Raw genomic sequence first — 23,255 nt, forward strand, 5'->3', positions numbered from 1 at the left:
TTGACTTTCACCCAAGTTGTTTGAGATACAGAAGTTTTTGTACATGTGCATGATGCTGTCAGATACTTTACCCCGAGATACAAGTATCCATTTGCCTAACATTGGGGCACATTTGTTTTCTCATAACTGTATACTTGTGATTATGCCAAGGGTACCCACTTACTCCAATTCATTGCAAAATGATCTTTAAAGATCTGTTTATAATACATTGAGCATTGAGGCCATAACCCCGGGAATAATGATCAAATCTTGTTAAATATATATGCCTCTCTTTTTCTTTCTTTTTTTTTTTTATGATTCAAGTTATCTGGAGTATTTTTGATTGTCATTGATTGAGGTCTTTTCAAGGTCATGTCTCTTCCCCCAGCAGTAGCTTGTTGGTCAAAATAAAGTGATTGAAAGTGTTCTTATGATGTGTTGATCTCGGTACAGTCTCAGGTGTCAGGTCCTACTGCTTTTCCATACAGGAGCTGTGTGGTCTCTGGCAAGGTACTTAATATCTCTGATCATCTGTGAACTCATCTGTAGAATAGTGATGATAATCTTTACCTTGAAGAAATTAATTGAGATGTTTATGAAAGCACTTGGCCCATTTCCAGCATATGCCAGTCACTTTTATTTTTATTTTTTGTACGCGGGCCTCTCACTGTTGTGGCCTCTCCCGTTGCAGAGCACAGGCTCTGGACGCGCAGGCTCAGCGGCCATGGCTCACGGGCCCAGCCGCTCCGCGGCATGTGGGCTCTTCCCGGACCAGGGTACGAACCCGCGTCCCCTGCATTGGCAGGCGGACTCCCAGCCACTGCGCCACCAGGGAAGCCCGCCAGTCACTTTTAAAATGACAGCTTTGCCTCCCATTTGTTTCTCTTAGTCCAATTTCTAGCTTTTTTGGAGGGAGGGGCACACATTTTATTTCCTTTTTCACTATTCTCAAAGCATCTTGAGAACAGGATCTGTATTTTAAATCCTATCTTGGCTTTTCACTATGTGTTCAGTCATGATACGAATAAATTAATGAATGACTAGATAATCTCTAAGGTTTTCCTGACCTTTTAAGTCTTCTGATTGTTCGATCCTTCCAGTGTTCTGGCTGCTTAGAAAAAAATTGGGAAATTCTCTTAAAATGAATGTCTTCTATATTAAGGGATTTCCTCCTTAGTAGTCTTAAAAAAATATGTATTATATTATTACTAGTAAGTATGTACCTGGGCCCAGGAGTCGGCTGCAGTAGTATAAGTAACATTTTCAATTTGTCATCTTGGGTCTGATTCTTTGTATAGTGCAAATGAGATAGTCAGAGGCTGGTCTTGATTTTGCTTCCCCTGCAGTGCTCTCTTGGGAAGATCTCTGTGAAAGATGAGCAAGAAATGTGCATTTGTTTTCATCTGTGACGTGAGATTTGGAAGTTATGCATAATAGAGGCTGAGTTTCATGATATATTCATCTCAGTCCTCATGGAAGATGCATTATATGTTCTGGATTAAATGTGCCCGGGATAGTGGGGTCAGGCCAGCTCAGCGGGTTAGAGGAGAAGCAGTAGGTCCTTGCAGATCTTGGGATTGAACCTGGTTATCTGTCTAGGCGAGTAGTTCTTGAGTTGTCTGTATGAATAAGCTGCTGGGAGATAGGGCCAGTTGAGGCCATCTTTACTACTTTGTCCTGTGCCTCTGGGATGGGCACCAAACTGGTATAAAGTACATAGACTGTCACATCTAGACCTGAGTTTAAATCCTGGCTTGGGTACGTTACTTAATTCCGGAATCTCAGTTGTTTTTTTTTTAATATTTCAAAAGGGGTAATATCAGTCTTACAGTTTTTCGTGAGTGATAGATTAGATAGTATATGTTAAATGCCTAGTGCAGTGCTCGGCCGTGAGATTGGGCCCTGTGTTGATGACGATCATGGTGACACGTTTCAGAAGGGCCACGTAGGAGACCAAGTAGGCCTGCCAACCGTGAAAGTATCAGCCCTGGTGTGTGACTGAGGGGTGTCCCAAAGTTGGCTGCCTTTTATGACTAAAGTGCAGACTACAGTGGTGGTGCTCAAAGTTTTTCATGGGTCTGAAAAAAGAAGGTAACAATCTGGGGAAAGAAACACTTAATTGTATGTTTCATTCCATGAAATTTTGAAATACTGACACATATTTGAGTAGCTTCAAACTTTGCTCCCCTATTGATTATCTAAGAGTTGTTCTTCACTTATAGCTTCTTGTCCAGAGGGAAGTAAAAAAAAGAAAAAAGCCTTACTCATCTCTCCTCTGACAGTTTATTTCCATTCTGAACTATGCTTAAGCGACGCTGCACCAAGCTTTGCTAATTAGCTTGTGGCCTGTCACTCACAGCGGATCATTCAGTCTCCATTTCAGGGCTTCAAGCTGTCACCGTGAGGGCTCCCAGACAAAAGGTGTATTGGGTTCCATACCGTACAATTGATTGTGGGTTGTGGTTCTTTGGGTCAAGCTGAGCTAATTTTAGATTCTGGGAACCCTGGTAGTAAGTCATGAGGATTGATGATGGCTGTGTAAAATAAAACACGTTTTTGTTCTTTACATACAGCTATTTCGAACTGGAGAGCAGTGGTCTGAGGGATGAGATTCGATACCACTACATACATAACGGCAAGCCCAGGACAGAGGCACTTCCGTACCGGATGGCTGACGGACAGTGGCACAAGGTCGCACTATCAGTTAGTGCCTCCCATCTCCTGCTCCACGTCGACTGCAACAGGTATGACTTTGCCTTTGATCTTTCGTGATTGTGCCCTTGAAATTGAGCAACGGGGAAGGGATAAAGCCAACCCCCTCCAAGCCTTACTGGGAAACAAACCAAAGGACCCTAATCGTCATTTAACATACCAAAATGGGCCATTAGGCGTGCTGGAATGACCATCTGTAATATGTTAAGAAAACAGTTCATTAAAATGGAAACATATCCGGCAATTAGGAAGAAATGTACAAAAGGTTGATTATAGATTGGGGAATATTAAGTGCACCTCGGTGTACTCCAGGTGCTAGCTGGAATTCCATGGAGCTGTGATCACAGTTAAGTGTGATATATTGTTGTTGAGTTCGTTCCACTTGGAAGCGAATGAGCTGGTCTACCTTCGACTGAATGTGAGAAGGCGGTGCTAGTGGAGCGGCTAATCCTATTCGACTTCATCAAGCACAGCTTTGCTTAAATATCTTTTCCAAATGGCAACTTCTTAAAGAGGCTGTTCTTTGAATCTTTTGGAATTGATGCCATTTATCCTCTGCAGAGGAATGAGCCTCCCAGCTTGTCAGAGGATGGCAGGACTATTTTGAAGTTGGGGCTTTCACAGGAGGTTGTGGGTTGGGTTGAGAAGGAGATGTTGGCTCCTGTGTCCGTCCCTGGGCAGGGAGGTTGACTGCCAGCTGAAGAAAGGACACTGTTGGTCTCTATTGGATCACTTGTGGCTGGACAGCTGGATGATGGTGGTCAAGGGGAATATTTTGATTTCTCCAGAACCCACTGAAAGTCCTTACGGATAGTGATCTGAGTCCTATTATAGAGAATTTTTGGTGCTGCAAGGTAGCTATGAATTGTTGGTTTTTGTTAATGATACTGTCAAAGTTCAAATGATTGTTTGGCCACAGAACTTGTTCTCTTGGGCCCAGGATAAGGTACAGGCATGTTGGGGACAGCCTCCCTTCCGGCACCCAGTAGAAGGAGGCATAATCCAAGGTCAGGCATTTCTGATGAGATGATGCTTCAATGTACTTGCCATTCCAGCTCCGCAGTCTCTTTTTAGAAGAGGACCTGGAGAGGCAGAGAACAGAAACTAGTGTCAGGTTTAAGGGAAGTCCCGCCATCTTAAAGTGAGTCTTGGTACAGTTTGATGTCATCTATTTTGGGCACTTTCTGGATTTTTCTGAAGAATCGTGGCTTCAACTAGATGTAATGTGTGTGCCTATGGACCACGTTTCCATAGAAACCATAAACTCCTTTTTACCGTGGGCTGGGCAGTCTGGGTAAAGCCAGCCCTCAGTCACTAACTCCACTTCCACCTTCAAGAGCTTATTGGCTCTTTCAGTTCTCTAGAACTAAAGTGGCCTGTCAGGGAGCACGCTTGCTCCCCCCTACCCACCACTCATGCTGCCCCAATGGGAGAGAAGAAGGGTCCTGCATATCCCCCTATGCCATAGGCCAGAAAGGAGCCTCAAAGGCCTCGTTTAGTAATTCCCAAATGAAAAGTCCTGGAGACACCACTGTTTCCTTGCTTTGCAATTTTTTTGCTTCCTCTTTTCAAAAGTTTTATCTTCTATTTCCCCATATTCTCCTCTCTAGAGAAGAGGCAAAAGAGGAGAGAGGATATGTCTCTGCTAATCGAAGGTTTCCTGCCTGCAAAATGCTCTGGTCCCTCTGAAATAGTCTCCTCTGCCATCCTCAGCCACTTGTTAGCTGTGGGAATTTGGGCACATTAATATCTTTTCATCCCAGTTTTGGAACTGCTAATACTAGCACATACTCACAGATGCTAATGTTAGAAGAGATAATTCACATAAGGTGCTTTGGGTGGTGCTTGGCCTTTGGCACCCAGTACGTGGTGGTGGTTGTTACTGTTCTATTATTATTTATTCTGCACATCTGTGGTGTCTCTTCGTCTCCAAACTTTCATTTACTGTATATCCTGGCCTCTCTACCAGGAAAGTAGGGAGAGAACAGGAGAGCTGGAACCCACAGTATACTTCAGGGTCAGCCCCATTTATATGGAATGGATTGAGGAGATTCTAAATATTATTTCCCTTCTCTTGAAACTTTTTATACTTTGGTTCATGACATAACATGTTTTTATGTAAGATCTTGGAGGGAAAGCATAAAGTTGTTGCCAGTTAATGATTTATGGACCCAACACAAATGGGTTTTTTAGATAGGTTAGGGAAAGAGAGGCTGGGAACGACTGGGCCATAGAGGAGGTAAATTTTGATTTTGGTGTAGGAAAAGTCTAGAAACAGAGTTCCCAAACCTGAGTACACTTAAGAATTACTGGGGAACCTATAAAAAGCATATGAGTAACCGGGTGCTATCTCTGACCTAGTGGATCAGATTCTCTGAGGGTGGAACCATATTCTTCATAAGCTCTCCGGGTAGTTCCTAGGCAGGCAGGTTAGCCTTGGTGCATGGACTCGCGTTTGAAAACCCGTGGTTTAAATAGAGGGGGCACCTGTGGTTTCCCCAAATGTGGGAAACTCGACTGCATAGTTTGTGGTAGTGGGGGACTGCATTCGTGCTTTCCCCTGAAAAAAAATACAGAGGGTGGGTAGAAGCTGGAGGACAGGCTGGGCTGCAGCAAATAAGTGAGGGACCCTGGAAATCCAAGTACCTGAAGCAGATCCCCAGTAGGGAGGAGGAAAGTTGAAGGTGGGCTAGTGTCTATTACATGGAATAAACATATCTTCTTCAGAAGTTTCTTGCTAGCCAGCACTGGTTGATTTTAGGGTGGCAGAAGCTCTGGTCTATTTATCAAGATGCTGCTCTACTACTCATCTAGGCCACCGTCACAGAGAGTGAATTCAGAAAGGCTGATTTTTATTCTCTAAGCTCTGTATTTCATACTGCCGTGAGATTCTTCCTTTTTGATTCCTTTACCCTTAAAGTTACACTGTCTTATTTTTCTCAACCTGTCACCTGCTAGAGTTGTGCTGGGTAGATGATAAATGGTGATGTGATAGATAATATTTATTGAGTGTTGACTGTGCTAGTGACAGTGCTAAGTGCTTTACATAGATGAATTCATCACTCAGGCTGTTATTTTTATCATTTAAAAATGATGGAGCTGGGCTTCCCTGGTGGCGCAGTGGTTGAGAGTCCGCCTGCTGATGCAGGGGACACAGGTTCGTGCTCCGGTCCGGGAGGATCCCGCATGCCGCGGAGCGGCTGGGCCCGCGAGCTGTGGCCTCTGAGCTTGTGCGTCTGGAGCCTGTGCTCTGCAACGGGAGGGGCCACAACAGTGAGAGGCCCGCGTACCGCAAAAAAAAAAAAAAAAAAAAAAAAAAAAAATCAAATCCTAGAGCTGCCACTTAGCAGCAGCAGGGTTGCAGAAATAGAATGTAACCTCAGTTCCAACGGGAGGGACTATTGTCACTGGACTTAGAATATGAGGCAAGGCAAGAGCCAGACTCAGTGTTAGCAGTTTGTTCTTTATTTCTAGTATTTTCCTCCCCTTGTCTTGTATTGCCAGTCTTTGGAGTTGTTGGGTAAGATGTGGAATCTTACTAATGGAACCCATTGCCTTGGCATAAGGGAAGGGACCTCCATCTATTATTGCACACCTACCATAGGCCAGCTAATGTGCTAAGTATAATACTCCTTAGGACGGCCATGTGGTGTGGGGGCAATTTCATTAGACCCATTTTACAGATTTGGAATTAGAAAGGCTCCGAGATGGTAAGTAACTCAGTCTCAATCACATAACATAAAAAGCACAGAGCCCAAACTGTGAACCAGGATCTAACTTCCCAGCCTTGTCTTCTCTCTTCTCTGCCTCTGAAATTCATGTCCTTCCCAAGACAAAGTTATAACCATGCCAGGAAGTCTTCCCAGGAGAGAGAATCTACAGAAGGTCCAGGAACCATAAAAACACTTGAAATCAGGCAGAGAAGATTGCCAGGCAGTTTTTTTGCTCTGAGGAACTGGAGTGTAGCAGGATTTTCTACCTTTTTTAGAATTGAGAAACAGAGCCCTTTCAGACCTAATAACACAAATTGTCACAAGAAAAGCGACCGCTATTTTAGTTGGTAGGTGAACACTTTCTGCTTGCTATTGAGACACACTTTTCTCCCTGCTTCAGCTGTTCAGCTGGGCCTGGTTAGAAACTCCCAGAATGTGGGTAGCAGATCACCTCAAGCTAGAAACATAAAAGGAACCACTCAGTTGGGTGGCCAGCCTGATTATCTCCACTGCCTTAGGTCTTTCTTTAGCTGCCTTGGTATTAATAGTTGCCAACAAAGCTGAGAAGGAGGCCTGAACTAATCTTCCTCAGCTTCCCCTGCTCCATTCTCGGCTCACCCTGTGGCCTCTCCCCATTACTCAAAGCCCACAATCCATTGACATTGGGGATTCAGGGCCTAAGAGTTCTTTCACCACAAAAGGGATTTTCTTTCCTTCTCTTTATTAGGTACCTCTTAATTTTCAATCAGTCCATCCAATGAAAGTATTGGACACACTGTCTCTGCCAGGCTGTGGAGATACAAAGCATTAGGAGTTCTTGCCATCAGGAAATCCATGGTTTATTTGTCCAGCACTTTTGAATTCTGAAGCCACCAGGGCCCCCCCAGTGACTGGCCCTGGTCCTTGGATATCAGAAAAATCGTGGACTCAGATGGAAGCCTTATGCACAGGCTGTTCTGACAACTCATAATAGCTGAGCAGTAGAGAGAACTGAAAAGCGTTACTCCCAGCATCTTGGTCTTAAAGTGACAGTGGAGGAATGGACTCAAAAGTGTTTTCCATTCAAATGGTACACGTATCCAGCCTTCAGCCAGAACTTTCTGCAATATGCAGGTCTCCCCACGCAAATCCCGCCTCCTCTTGCCTCACTGCTGCAAAAATTTCTCTTACACAGTCCCATTGTAATGGAGCTCTGAACTCTCAGCTCATTTGTTCAAATGTGCACAGGTAGACAGAGCGCGTGTGCACACACACACACCTGCAGCCCAGTTGTCACTCTGACCGTTAATGATTATATTCTAGACAGTAAACATATTTAGATTTTACTTCTAACGCACGCTATTTATTCACTGCAGAGCGCGTTCAGTGTTTCCGTACAACTGATTTTGAAGAACATGCAGAACCAGGAAAACAAACTTACTATAAATCACTGAACAAGTCAGTAATTCAAGGTTCCTCTTGAATATTTCAGAGTAACTTCAGGATGTGAGCATCTGTTTGTATCTCTAGGTTTTTCATAATGAAATATGGTGACACGGCATCTTCTTTCCAGAGAGCTCCTAAAGTATTTACAAACATCATATTATCAAACCACACATTCCTTAAGGTAGTTAAGTTACGTATAATGTACTCCAGTTTCTTTTATACGAACATTTGCACTAGAGTAAGGAGGGGGAAATTAAGAGATGAAGATCAAAGGCCAACGCTTCCAAAGGAGCCAGGCCAAGATTCTCAGTCTCCTGCTTCCCCTACTGACAGATTATTCACTTCACAAACAGGGAACACATGCACGCAACTCATCATCAAAATTAAAACTGAGAATCCAGCATATGCCTCATGTCCAGCTAACCCGGTAGCACCAGATCTTCTGTCCAGGAAGAGATGACAAGCAAGCTAGGAAGATAGGATATAACCCACGTGTAAATTTAAGTAACAGTACAAGGCGACAGTGCAAGGGATGTTGTAAGTGCACGATGGATTGCTAGATTTCTGCTAGAGACGATCAGGTCTGGGAGACAACAGGAGAAAGAGCTCCTGGGGACATGGAATAGCCTCTCAATTTCTTACCATCCCAGGTGAAAATGCATGACAATTTCTGCAGCTTTACAGTTTTTGCCACTGTGTGATGTGATTCCATACGAGTCACATGAGAACTGGGCTTAGAATGAGGTTCATCTTACAAGCATTACACAGCCAGTTATAGTGCTGGTGAGAGAAGAGTGTGTATGGGTGAGTGGATGAAGTTGGCGGTGAGAGAAAGCCTGCATGAAGAGACAGAGAAGGAAATATGACAGGGGAGGGGAGGACAGGGGAAGAAAAGCTGTTCTCCAAGTGACCAGGCATATGGGCTCTGTGGTCTAACCTAAACTTGTAGCGAATGCTGGACCTTTGTCTTGGTTTTGCCATTTATAAAATGTGACTTAAATGCAATGATGCAGGGATATGAAATCAGGAAATCTGTGTCTTACATTCTTTGAAGATTCCTCCCGTCGTCTTGTCCTCTAATCTTTCCTCCCTCCCTATGCCAGAAACTCTGCTTGCATCTGTAAAATGGGAGTAATAGTAACTCTTCTACCATATGGTTGTTGTAGGAATGTAGCAAGAGAGTGTGTGCAAAACCCTTAGAAAATTTCAAGCTACTATATGAACACACAGCATCATGAAGTACTATAAACATATACCATCATATAGAAAAGATGTTAAAGTATCATATTGAAAATGAATACAATTTAGCCAGATTTTCACCTGTATAAAAACAGTGGCTCATGTCCCGTGGATGAGGATCTAGTGTGTAATGTGGATCGGTGGTGCAGTGTAGGGTTTGAGGTCCCTGAAGTTATTCTGACTGCCAAATCCTAGGCATGGTTCCCCCGTAGTTTGTCTTTTAGTTCCATGGTAGGTACTGCAACATCATGGTGCACGGTTTTTATGCCAACACAGTCCCTTTAAAAATAAGTAATTGCAGAGTTTCTTTAAAAATATGTAACTGAGGCTGAATGGGGAAGGAAACATCCCCTCCAATGTAACACGATCTTTCGTTGGTCCTGGCAGGGCTTTGAGAATGTGGTATGGCGTCTTTCCTCTTATATTTCTGTGAGAGAAGAGGTTCAGAGATTTACTTCCCCCCTCCTCAAGCCATGAGCCAAAATCGTCAGAGCTTTTAGGAGGAGGTGTAAATACAGCAGGTGAATGAGGAAACTCATATGTTATAGTTTCCTGGGTCTCCTAAACAAAATAGATACTCTTCGCTTCTCTACTTTGAAAATCTGGCTTTCTAGCACAAAAACATTCTGGATTGAAAATTTGAGATGAAAGAAATTGTTAAATTTGTATGACCCTAGGAAATTCATTTACTGTCTCTGGGCCTTAGCTCCCTAGGTATAAAAAGAGGGGCTAGGACCAGATTGTTTCTAAATCTTCTTCCACCTCTACGCTTCTGGGCATCTCTCTGATTCTAGCTCATCACAGTGAGCTAGATGAGCTAGTTAGGGTATGATTTTTTTTTTTTTTTGCCTTCAGAACCCTGGAGAGCAACCCAGCATGCCACCTTCACAGGGCTGCCTCTGTAGTAGACCGGCAGGGGGTTTGCAGTCATCTGAATTGATACCTGGGTTGACAGTGCAGCGTGCTGCCGGAGAGCAAAGATTACTTACCGTAGCTGCCCAATCTTTTTTTTTTTCTCACTTGTCTCCCTTCTTGCTGGAGTAGATGCTGAATATGCATTTTTGGATCTAAGACATGTTGGCATTTTGTTCCCTCCACTTGTGTTCTTTCTTTCTTTCAGACGTATTCTGACCCAGACATGTGGCAGCAGACAGCCTTTTTGGAGGGTACAGGCTGCCCTGGCTATGGAGGCCCTGGTAGCTTGGTAACCTACAAGATAGAGCAGTGTACTGTAGTCAGCAGATGATGGGTAGTTGTGCTGTTAAAAAACATAACACATCCTCTGAATACTGAAGGAAAAAAAGCCTTTGCTGCTGCCAAGCTGTAAAGACTTAAATAATGGGAGGGAATGAATCTAACGGTCTAGGTGGCCAATTTAATACAGTCCATGTTGTAGACTTTTTGGCAGAGTAGAGAGTGGCTGCTTAATTGTTATGACAGCTCAGACATTACCATGTTGGCTGTCTCATTCTGGCTGAGACCCTCACACTTCCACTCATGCTTTGTACCCTGTGGCTTATTCATCCCAACCTCATTAGGTGGATTCCAAATTTAACTTTGCCCTATCTTCTAATGACATCAGTAGATAAACCTATTTCTAATTTTGTCTTTTCCAAAACCTTTATCTTTTCCTCTTGTTGCCTGGTGGGTTTAAATATGCTTTTGGGCAACCATGGCCTCAGTGGCACAGAGAAGTAGGAGGTGAAAGGATCAATTGAAATGGATAATGAGAGAGTGGCCTGCATTTCCCCCTATCCACCTGCACTCCTGAGCTTTCAAAATTGCAAATGGAAAGGACTAAAAAGAAATACAATAGGTGGTTTGTATCTCTCTATCTGGTGGTTTGTTGGCTACCTGAGGCCATGAGGAGATTAATAAGGAGGCACAGTATTGCATACATGGGGCCTAAGATGTATTAAAATAGGAAGGAAAATAAGACTTCATTTCCAACTTATAGTGATTTCATCTACATGCCTTCAGACACATCTTGAGTTGTGATTGTATTGCATGGGCATGGGTCTATACAGGATGAATGGAGGGGGAAATAGGCTGCAGGAGAAATAATGTTTTCTTGTAGGAGAAAATATTGAAGCTTGCATCTTTATTGTTACAATTCTACTCTGCCCTTTTTGATGGATGTGTATGGTTATTCCTTAAAAAGGAAAGCAGTGAGAGAAAATAAAAAGTCAAACCAGAACAATATGTATGATGCAACCGTATTTTTGAAAAAAAAATACATTTGTACATTAGTTGTCTCTTTCCTTTTATGCTTCACTCATTGGAAAGGAGCATTGGGGAATAAAAAAATGCATGAGCCAGCCATGAGGCCTTTTTAATTGGAAAGGAAAAAGAATTCCAAATACTACATTAGTTTTCTAGTTAGACCAGGGGTACAGATGTTGTCATTGAAAAGAACTGACTTTCCACACTACCAGAAAGAAATTCATCTATCTCTCTGGGAACTTAAATTAACGTTATAAATAATAGGCAGAGCGGTTGGAGGCAAGGAAACAGATTTATAGCTGAACCTGTTCGGCTGCTTTTCTCTTAGGGGGTGTGGTGGGGATGGGGTGTGAAGATGAGAAACCTTGGAAGGACAAGGTTTCCGTGCACGCTTTTCCCTGCTCTAACCCCCCAGTTCAGTTGACTTTTGTCTCTCAGCCCATCCATCTTAACTTCTTGCGAGTGTGACTCCCAGATGGAGCTCCAGAGCCACTAAGCCAGCTGGTTAATGTGCCTGTGCTCTCAACTGAGGGTTTTCTGGGGCAATTAGAGTTGAAATAATTTCCCTTCTCCTTAAAGGGCCTGTGTGATGCTGTCTCTAACTCGTCCTCAGGAGTGTCCTGTTGCATCTCTACTCATTAGAGTCTATTAGTCTGAGGATATCACTTACCTGACAGCAAATTTCACACGTAGGAACTTACAGGCTTGGAGTTGGGGCCATGAGCTGGCTTCTTTGGGATACTCAGAATACTGGTATTACCCAGAATGGAATTTCATTTCCACTGGAGGTTAAGAGCCTTGGGCTGTGTTTCATTCTGGTGTGTCCCCAGCACAGCTCATGCAGTTACTCAGTGTTCTCCAAGTTGGTGCTGTCTTTGAAGCGGAAGCAAGGAAGGAGCTGGGCAATCTATGATTCCAATTTCTTGAATTCTTTGACATTTTGCCCTTAGAGGCCCAGCACTATGCTGGGAAAAACTCAGGCTTTTTGCTCAGTCATTGCTGAGTGGAGGTTAGTGTTTTGGACTTTTTTCTTTTTTTTTTTAAGAGGTGATTTATATATTCACTTGATTTTTTTGTAAAAGCACTCTGAGGTAGATGTTCTTGCATCGTATAGATAGGGACTTTTGAGGTGCTGAGAACAGAAATGACTCGTCCAGGGGTTCATAGTAAGTCAGTGGCAGGCTGGAGCCAGAGTCCAGAGGTCGTTCCTTACTCCTTTTTTTTTTTTTTTTGCGGTACGCGGGCCTCTCCCGTTGCGGAGCACAGGCTCCGGACGCGCAGGCTCAGCAGCCATGGCTCACGGGCCCAGCCGCTCCGCGGCATGTGGGATCTTCCCGGACCGGGGCATGAACCCGCGTCCCCTGCATCGGCAGTCGGACTCTCAACCACTGCGCCACCAGGGAAGCCCAGCTTTACTCCTTTCTCAGGGAGATTATTCTCTACCAATCCCCTCTACCTTCTTCCCTCCTTCTCCTCCTCTATCTTTTTAACACTCCCATGTGACAAGATAACACTTCTAACTTCTCATGGAAGAAGTGTAAGCCATCCCATTTATAAACTGAAACCAACAAAGGCCGAGTTCCATGTATTACTTTCTCAGACTGGGGAGGCTGGTCACTTCAAAGGGCTGCTTCCTTGTTGCACCAAAATCGACCTTGTTATAAATTCCAACCACTGTTGGTCTTTGGACTCTAGAAAGCTTATGTGAAATTATTTTTAGATTTAAAGACTCTCCTTCCTTCCTGGAATCTACAGTGTTGACAGACAGGTTCATGACTTCAATCCCACAGATATAATATGGGGTCAGGCCTTCGAATGGCCCATTATCCACATATGATTGGTATGCCTTGCATGTGCCTCTGTGATGATGTGTAATGACCAGGGACCTAATCTTAAATCATGACTGACTGCAAATGAGCCATTCGGCCATTTCTTCAAATGTGAAATAGATGTGTTACACCGGTCTCCAGTGTTACACAGCTGGCTTTACACTGTTCCAATATAAATTTTGATATTCCCTATTTCAAGGTGATAAACTTTGTGTGTTCTTTAAGGTGACTTCGCAATCACAAGGTCTCATTAAAAACTACTGATGGTGAAATAAAGGGTTGGGCGGTAGGGGACCCCCATTTAGGAGGGCATTTGTCATTATTGCTTCTTTTATTGGTATCTAATTAGATATGTACTAGAGCCTGCAGGAGCTAATAAGAGAACAAGGCCAAGGAGGTAGGTGAGCACACTGAATCTGAGTCATTTTCACAGGCAGCAGTTTTTCATGGACATTAGGGCGATACATAAAGACTTCACCCTGCAAACCTGATCACCATATGCCCTTCCCACCCCAATACACATGTAAGCTCGTTTAATGGCCTTCTATGAGTTTTAGGCTAAAAGTCACAATCCTTAATATAGCTTAAATTTTTGAATAGTCTGGCCCATGTTTCCTTCTTCAATTTCCTCTTGCACTACATTCTTTTAGTTCTTTAAGTACCATATTCGTTTAAGCTGCAGGATCTCTGTACATGCCATTTCTCGAATATCAAGTTCATTTCTACTTATCCTTAATCTTCAGGACAAAAGAAAGAAGTTTCTTGTGTTTTACAGTTTCACCATAAACTGTTTATCTACAGTGTTTGCTTTTTTTGTTTTTTGTTTTTGCGGTACGCGGGCCTCTCACTGTTGTGGCCTCTCCCGTTGCGGAGCACAGGCTCTGGACGCGCGGTCCCAGCGGCCATGGCTCACGGGCCTAGCCAATCGGCGGCATGTGGGATCTTCCCTGACCGGGGCACGAACCCGTGTCCCCTGCATCGGCAGGCGGACTCTCAACCACTGCGCCGCCAGGGAAGCCCTACAGAGTGGTTTTTGATCATTTGATTGATGTCTGTCTTTCTCGCAGGCTGCACACACCCCGAGGGCTCACCACTGTATCACCGGTGTATATTGTGGAGCTGTCACATGATAGGTAGTCAACAAAGATTTGTGAATACCTGAATGAATAAATAAATGGAAGAGTGGTCTAAGGGTCTGTATTTGTGGCTTCTGACTTGTGATCCTATCGTTCTAGGTGGTTCCGTTAGTTAAGTCTCCTTGTTCTTTGCCTCAGTCTCCTGATCTGTATCGAATGGGCATTGTTTCTGCTCAGTCTGCTTGTACAGGGTTATTGTGAGGGTGAAGAGAGAACCTGCATGGGAATAGGTGTTGTAAATTTCAGTGTGCTTTGTAAATATAAGGCCTGGGGAAAGGTGAAGATGAAGTAAGCTTAGCATTTCTTTTTTTAAAATTAAAATTTTTTTTTAACATCTTTATTGGAGTATAATTGCTTTACATTGTTGTGTTAGTTGCTGCTGTATAACAAAGTGAATCAGCTATACGTATACATATATCCCCGTATCCCCTCCTTTTGCTTTGAATTTCTGAGGATTATTCTTTGCTCGAGGAAGACAGTTAATCTATAAGACTTCCAGTGATTTCCTGGTCTGATTCACAGCACAGGGTGAACTATGCCTCACTCTCGAGTTGAATTTACATGTGTCCTGTGTCTGCAGGAGCTCTGGCAGGCATGAAGGAGTGGACGTAATTTACAGAGAGGGTACAAACAGAAGCCAATCACAGGTAGGATTAAGGGGCATGTGCCCTCTCTGCTGGAGAGTAAATACAGTTGGATATACTTGCCTGGACTGTGGATATATCACCATCGTAAAATTCTGTGGGTCTGTTTCTTCAACCTACAGCTGAGGCCCGCAGTAAGGGGCTTTCATCAAACCCTTTAGTAAGCTCTTCAGGCTGGATTTCATGATTGTTCCAGGCTGTTTTGGTATAGCCTTACTGTGAAGTTCAGTGGACATGTTTTTCCTTTAATTTTCTTAAATTATGAAAGGTGCTTGCCTGATTCACACTTGACACAAAATTAAAAACAAAGAAGAAAACAAGAAGCTATGAGGACACAAATTCTAAGCAACACTGTGAAGTTTGGGGTGAAAATTCTTGCAGTATAGGTTATTTTTAGCTTAATCTAGTGGAATAATTCATTTATTATAAAGCATTCACCATATAAATGATATAATAGGTAATAAAATACTGGATAACTTATAAATAAAAAAAAACCATGAAAGGTGCAAACTGTTCAAAACTACGTGATACCAATCACCCTGCCCCTAATTCCATTGCACAGAAGTCATCATTATTACCAGTTTTATTTCTCTTCTCTGGAATTTTTCTTTGCATATGCAAACACACTGTTTTTCAATAATAAGACAGCACTGTACGTATTGGTGTTTAATTTGCTTTTTCATTTAACAGAATAAAGGCTGATATGCCATCGGTGTGCAGCAGGAACATACTTAGGAGGAATGAGGGCTGCTTTGTTCCTTGTAGGATAGTCTGGACAGCTCTGTCCCTTGGCAGTGTGGGGAACAGTATCTACCTGCAGGCCTCTAGCCTCCTGCTTTGGGCTGTAATCCACGCCTCTGGCCTGTCACGCACAGCAGTGACTATGGCAACAGGGCAGGGAGCCAAGTGCCCCTGCCCTTGGATCAGCGTGGCCTGTCTCAGCTCTGTAACTAGGTGAGACCGTAGCGATTAGCCTATGCTAAGATGGGAGTTACAAGATTGAAGTGGGTGTATGATGAGGGTCAGATGCTCTGAGCGTGGGCATGATGCTAAATCTTATTTCATGTGGCTGAAGTGGAGCTGGTGCTGGCCAGGGTCAGGCATCGGTGAGCACAGTGAGAGCAAGTGTAGTTTCATGGTTAAGAGCACAAGCTTTTGGATTTGGATGACTCTGGGTTTCAACTCTGGCTCTGCCGCTAGCTGTGGGACCCTTGGCAAGTTACTTAACTCTTATAAGTCCCAATCATGAGATAAGGTTAATATAATGCCTCCCTCATGGGATTACTAGAATTAAGTGTGACAGTGCACATGCATCAGATGAGACGTTCCTGGTTGCAAACAACAGTGGTTTAAACTGTAAGGATACATAATGTTTATTTAAACGGGAAGTTTAGATGAGGCAGTGCCTGAGATGAGTTGCTGCTCAGACATGTCATCCGGGACCGATGCCATCCTTTTTATCCATGTACTCTGTCACCCTTGCCAGTGAAAAGCCTCTAGAAAGGCACAGACGTAGAGAATAGACTTGAGGACACGAGGAAGGGGAAGCTGGGACGAAGTGAGAGAGTGGTATGGACATATATACACTACCAAATGTAAAATAGATAGCTAGTGGGAAGCAGCCGCATAGCACAGGGAGATCAGCTCGGTGCTTTGTGACCACCTAGAGGGGTGGGATAGGGAGGGTGGGAGGGAGGGAGACACAAGAGGGAAGAGATATGGGGTTATATGTATACGTATAGCTGATTCACTTTGTTATACAGCAGAAACTAACACACCATTGTAAAGCAGTTATACTCCGATAAAGATAAAGATGTTAAAAAAAAAACGAAAAGCATCTAGAGACAATGACAAAGGGAAAAGGGGTCACCATGATTGACCCCTTAGACCAGCCATCCTTCCTTCCATGATGCCGGTACACATCTCCCTCAACAAAACTGAGGTACTTGGAACAAGGAAGGGGAAATGACATCTGTAGGCTGTCAACGGTGTTGCCACAGCATATCAGTAGTTCAGTACCATGCCTGGTGATTGTTCAGTAAATGCCGCCATGATGCTGCTGCTGCTGATGGGTCTTCCACATCTGAGCAGAACAGAAGTAAACAGGAGGACAAATACAAGGAGATAACAGGAGTATCTGGCTAATCAGGAATCAGTTATATACATGGATGTTCCTGCCATCAGGGAATCTTCAAGGCCACGATCAAACGGGGGAAAGAATATGAGTGGGTCCGAGAGGCTGACCCAGCTTCTGTCTCCGAAGTCCATTAACCATGTTGGCTGGGAGCTCTTGTTAGGCATTTACTTTGGGAAACCTGGCCTCTGCCTGTTGCTGCTGTCTTCTCACGGGTCCTTAAAACACAGCCGCCCCTTCCACATGAAGTAGCATGGCAGGCCCCTCGGAGCCAGTGCCTGACCGCAGCTTTTCCCCAGGCCCGTCTTCCCCCTTACTCTCACCTCATAGTCTCATCTCCCGTCTTCTTGGTTCACCGATCCCTAACTTTTGATGCCTACTGCTTTCCGCACTCAGTTTGGCAATTTGTTTGGATTTCTTCCCTGTTGACTGACCTCAGTGTCACGGCTCCTCTGCCGGCCCAATCCTCGGCGTCTCCACTGGCAGGACAGCCCTTTCTGCACTCTGTACTCGGCTTTTCTGATCATCCTAATGTTGACTCCTTCCCGTAGCTTGATCTTTTTCTTTTCCTGCTATATTTTGACTGCGAGTTGGGTCCTGGACAGCTTGAGGGGGTTCCTGCTTACCCCCTGAAGTTAGAGCCATGCAGCAATGGGCTAGACATCTGCAGGTGGGTTCAAGGCTTCACTTGGAGTCAACCTCGATTCCTGATTTCAGTGGAGACGAAAATGATGACAACGTTTACAGTATCCACAGGGCTATTCAACATACACGTTATATGACCCAGCCTTGCCCTAAAGCTTGTCCTTACTAAGTGCCACATGAAAAAGGTGACCCGCTATTTGCAAGATGGGCAATCACTGGGATTAACCCAAATGTCACCTCCTTCAAAAGGGAGTGTGCTTAGGTACTGACTCCAGCCTTCCCTCAAGGGGGAGACAGGGTAGGATGGTGGTAAAAGCCTGGGGTTTGGGCTGGGTATCTTCCATCTGCTTCTCCAGAAACATCTCTCCCGTCTCTGCTCCACTCTGCTCTGTGTCCTTGCGGGCTGACCTATGTGGACTGCATCTGGGGGCTCCTTTGCCATCTAGATTTCTTTTGAATTTCATCAGCAGGAAGAAGAGGCAGGAAGTCGGAGGGAGGTGAGGGTTTCTACTCCCCTATCTCCTTCTCTGTGTGGTCACATGGCACTGGGTCACTTTTGACTGAAAGCCACAGGCCCTATCAGGTGGCCCCTTTTTTGAGTTCCTGGCCCTTTTATGCCCAGGAAGGAAAGAGCTCCCAAGCCTCCACCCACTTTTTACAGTCTCTCTGGTAGTCTGCCATCTCTTGTGGTTTATCTGTCTCCCTGCTCGTACTTCTTTCTGTAAATAATCCCTTTAATTTTTTATTCTCTTTTCAAATGACCAAATTTCAGTATGGTGACTATTTCCCACCAGGATCCTTACTGTTACGGGTTCAAAGTCAGATACCCTGGATCACTCTCTGGCTTTACTGCTTCCTAGCTGTGTTTCCTTGAGCTTCTCATCAGTAAAAGTAGGGTGGCAAGAATAATTGCTTTTGTCTATCTCTTCAGGAAGAAAAAAAGGGTGTGAAAATACCATGTAAACTGTAATTTACTGTGCACAAAGAGGGGTTCCTGTCACTGTGATATGCCAGGAGCTTGAAGTGGGAACTGGGGAAAGCAGAAGGCTTTGAGGATGGAGTGCATAGGTCTCTAGAGAGGGCTGTGCATCCTCACCTCCTTCTCCAGCAGAGTTAATGAGAAGTACAGATGACAGGAGGATGGGACCCCACAGATGATCCTTCAAAGACAAGCCCACAAGACCTCCTCTTGCGTTCACCTCAGCCCACACGTCCAACTCATGTGGAATACGGATGAGATCCCCTCCAATTACAGACACGTTACTGAGTGATGATGTTAGCCTCTGCTCAGATGGGTTCTCTGATAAGGCCTTTGGAAAATATAATTACATGGTCAAAAAAGAGGAAATTGTCAAATGGTGCTGAGAGACAGATGAAAAGGCCGATCGCTTGGCTTTTGTTTTTCACTATTCAGAGAGCACAGTGTTGCAAGAGTAAGTCCTGTTATTTGTGTCCAGGATAATCTGACACTGGTTGCTAAAAAGAAATGGCAGTGGTATTTATATCGGAAATTACTCTGGAAGGCGTGTGCCTGAGCTTCTAGAGGGATGTGGTGCCGTCTCGAGCTGATCGCTCTTGATCACATTAATAATCTCATCCTTTTTTATTGCCTGTGAAGGACTTTCACTGTGTGAAATCATCTTGATCATTTACCTGTTTACAATTTTACCGTGTCTCATTCTCTCTGACCCGTACTCCTCACCTCCGGTAAAGAGTGTCAGCAGGGCTTCCCTGGTGGCGCAGTTGTTGAGAGTCCGCCTTCCGATGCAGGGGACACGGGTTCGTGCCCCGGTCAGGGAAGATCCCACATGCCGCGGAGTGCCTGGGCCCGTGAGCCATGGCCGCGGAGCCTGCGCGTCCGCAGCCTGTGCTCCGCAACGGGAGAGGCCACAACAGTGAGAGGCCTGCGTAAAAAAAGTGTCAGCAAGTCGAACTTGTCTTGCGTTTCAATGCTATATCCGCAGCACCTGGCTGAATGCCTGAGTCAGAGTGGATACTTGTTTGAGGATTTGTTGAATTAGGGAATGAATGAGTGAAGAAATGAGGGGAGGAATGCTATGCATAAATGGCTAGGCATGAGAGAGAATTCTGGACCTTGAAGGAGCTGACATCTAATGTTCTTGGAAGAGTATTTGAAGAGATGGGCATAAACCCACAATTCCAAGACATGAAATGCTCAGAGCCCTAAGCATTGTCAGAAGCAAAGACACGAGTTAACTGTTCGAGGGTTTGAATGTGGGAGAACTGACTTCCAGTGGAAATGAGTAAGGTATAATGAATGATGATTTGTGAGTAAGCCTTTGGATTAGAGCCAGACTGCTGTGTTCATATCCAAATCGCTCATTTTCCAATGGTTTCCCTAATAAGTTAAATGGACCACAGTTTTGTCATTTATGGGGAGAAAAAGGTAATAAATGACCCTACATCATGGATTTAATTGAAGTAATACATGGAAAGCATATAGATTTATGGCTGGTACATAGTAAGCACTCAGTAAATGTTAATAATTTTTACCAACAGTAGTAGTAGGAGGAGAAAGGAGGAAGAGGAGGAGGAAAATGTTATGAAATAAAATTCAGTGAATCCTAGCCAGTAGATGAGAAGATTTGGATTCCGGCGCTATCTCTGCTACTCAATTACATGACCCAAAGGAAGAACTTCCCTTCTCTGGGTGTCACGCAAAGTCAAGAGTTTGAACTTGATGGTCTCTGGGTGCCCTCAGATGATGATTACGTGCTTAGAGCTGGGCTTGAAGGATGCACAGTATTTTTGTGTTAGACTCGTGTGCATGTGGGGGATACCTTTCCTTCTGATTTTCATTTTCCTGCTCATAACGTAAGGTTATTTAATTAAGAGAAGAACAGCCTCTCTCTTGTCCCTCTTCTACCCCAGCGCACACACAGCTTTGGGTACAGAGAAGGTTCTCAGATACCCATTGGTTGCTTGACTGACGGATTTGGTTGGGTGTTAGGGTTAGAAAGAGTCCCAAGGGGTCCGGAAGAGAAAGGAAAAATGAAGGATTATTTCATTCTTTAATATCAAAATTGTCAATGAGACTTTTAATTTCATCCTCATCCATATATACTTGAGATAAAAAGAGGGAAATGGGAGAACAGAAGATAAGAAAGTAGGAAAGGAATGAATGGTATTTATTAGGTGCCTACCATGTGTTGGGAGTTGACACATAGCATCTCACTGACCTTCAGGACAACCCTGTGAGATGTGGGTGCAGGTATTGAAGGCATTTTTATTCCCATGTTGACCATGAGGAGGTAGGATGGGGGAGGGTTAACCTCCCTAAGGCCCCAAGCAGCACTCAGGTGAGGGTGGGATTGAAACCCAGGCTTGTTTGACTCCAAAGCCATCATACTCTCCTCCTTTGTGAGGTGATATTCCATATCTCCTCTCTCCTTACACCTTCAACACTTACTCCTCTCCCCCACACTCAGTGGATAAACTTTCTTCCTGCCTCACCCAGAAAATAGAAACAGTCAGAACTTTACTGACTCCTACCTCCACAGCCTGCCTGCTCCTGGACCATGGCCTCTGCATTTCCCGTTGCTATGCACGCTCTCCATGCTCCTATTTAGGGCCATCCCCCTCCCTGTGCAGGACATCACTCGTCCCATTTCATTCAGTCCTGCATCATCAGTATTTCCTCTCAACAGGACTATCGCAAGCAATATAAATACATTGTATAAACCTATCATATATAAATGAAAATCTTTCCTCAATCCCATATCCCTCTCTCGCCATTTCTCTGGTTCTCTTTACAGTATAAATCTACAGTAGGGCTAGTAAACACTGTTCACTTCTTCCTCTCCCCTTTTCTTTTGAATCCATCCTAGTCAGGTTTGGTCCCTATAATCATACCAAAGACACTCTTATTAAAGTCACCAAAGGACCTCCACCGTGTCAATTCCAGGGTCAATTATCCATCTTCATCTTATTTGACTGATCAGCTGCACTTGATGTTATTGGTCACTCTCTCCTTGAAAATTATTCTTCCCTGGGTTACTGGGCCTCCCAAAACTTGGAATTATCTTTTATTCCTTAAATTTTCCCTCACACTCTAAATGTAATTTATCAGCAGATTCTGTTAATTTTATATTTATAGTGTATCTAGACTCTGACCACTTTTCACCACCTCTGTAGAGTCTGGTCCAAACTGTTACCATCTCTCATCTGTACTGTTTCATCTGCAACCTGTACTGTTGCCATAGTCTGCAATAAGTAGTTTTCCCTGATTCCACCTTTGCTATGTCCCTATTCCTAGTCTAGTCTCAACTCATCAACCAGAGTAATCCATTTAAATAAGATCATGTCAGTCCTCAAACTTCCTAAACCAGATGAGAAAACTAGAATACAGTGGTGAAGCAACTTATATGCTCAGGGTTATATTGCTGGTAAGCAGCAGAGTCATGTTATAAATCCAGTTAATGTAGTTAGGAATGAAGTCATAACCACCTATATTGAAGAAAAGCTATATGTTCTAAGTATCCCAGCGTGTAGTTGGAAAGGTAAATCAATTCCTGTAACAATGTGGTAGGTTCCACCATAGTGTAGTAAAGGATGCTTAAGAATACGGAGATGGTGCTATTAATCTAGCTTGGGGGGGGGGGTGTCACAGGGAGGATATAGAAAAGTTTCCCTCCTGTCTGGATTGTTCCAGGAAAATGGTGGTTGCCTAAATCTGAATCTCTTCACATTCTTTTCGAAAACACTTATAGGTCAACAAGGAGAGCAAATAAATGTATACATACTGACATTGTTAGCATAAATGGAGGCAGAAAGTACCAGAAACTTCAGTGTACCTGAAAATAAGTCTTTACAAAATGAACATAAAAGAGCAGAAACTTGTGAACAAAACTATTAAAAATGAGAAAATATGTCAGCCGATGCAAATTCTTCTAAAAAACCAAAGTAGAAAAAACTGTAATACAGTATTCCAGCCAGAGTCAATTATACTTTAACAAACTTTTAGAGATATGAAACCCACTCCTAATCAGAAATTCAGAAACTCAGAGTGGAAATATAAAAACAGCAGGAATATATAAAACATGAATGACTGAATGCAGGAAAGAAATGAAATAGACATTATTATTTTAGAAATAAAGAACAAATGACAAGAACCCCAATAGAGAATAAAAAGAACTACAGGGGCCATTGAAGAAAGGCATTAAAATAACTAAGAAAATGAGTATTAAATTAAAAAAAAAAAGTAAAATCATCCTTAACAGAAAATGCATGTGTTAGATAAGCTTTATTTAGGAGTGACTTATAGTGCTGTTGCTGTTAAGTTCAATGTTAATAAATCAAAAAAAAGATAGATTAAATAAGGTGTCTTTAAACTGAAACACACATAAAACAAGGTTATGCATTGATTAATGAAAATGTGATCTGAGGCTTACAGGAACCTAACTCTGTATTTCCTTTGGGATAATGATTCAGTATTTGTTAGTTCTGCATTTGCAGCAACCTTATAGAATAAATACTGTGAATAATTAAAAAAAAAAGAATAAAAATACCTGGAAAGAAAATGGTCAATAAAGAAAATAGGTAAAGATAATCCAACA

The 23,255-nt window shown here is 43.5% G+C and overlaps 1 protein-coding gene across 3 annotated transcripts in view; it reads left to right on the forward strand.

Moving 5' to 3' along the window:
- The window catches only part of NELL1 (neural EGFL like 1), an 872,742-nt gene that overhangs the window by 127,630 nt on the left and 721,857 nt on the right, over positions 1–23,255 (forward strand). For 2 of the 3 annotated variants that reach the window (XM_060017348.1, XM_060017349.1), the window contains exon 4: positions 2,553–2,723. The exons of the other annotated variant lie outside the window; for it this stretch is intronic. In XM_060017348.1, the coding sequence (XP_059873331.1) occupies positions 2,553–2,723 (171 nt within the window). The remainder of the gene's footprint in view (positions 1–2,552; positions 2,724–23,255) is intronic. 3 annotated transcript variants of the gene reach the window in all.

This window comes from Delphinus delphis, chromosome 8 (assembly GCF_949987515.2).
Source record: "Delphinus delphis chromosome 8, mDelDel1.2, whole genome shotgun sequence".
Lineage (NCBI taxonomy): Eukaryota > Metazoa > Chordata > Mammalia > Artiodactyla > Delphinidae > Delphinus > Delphinus delphis.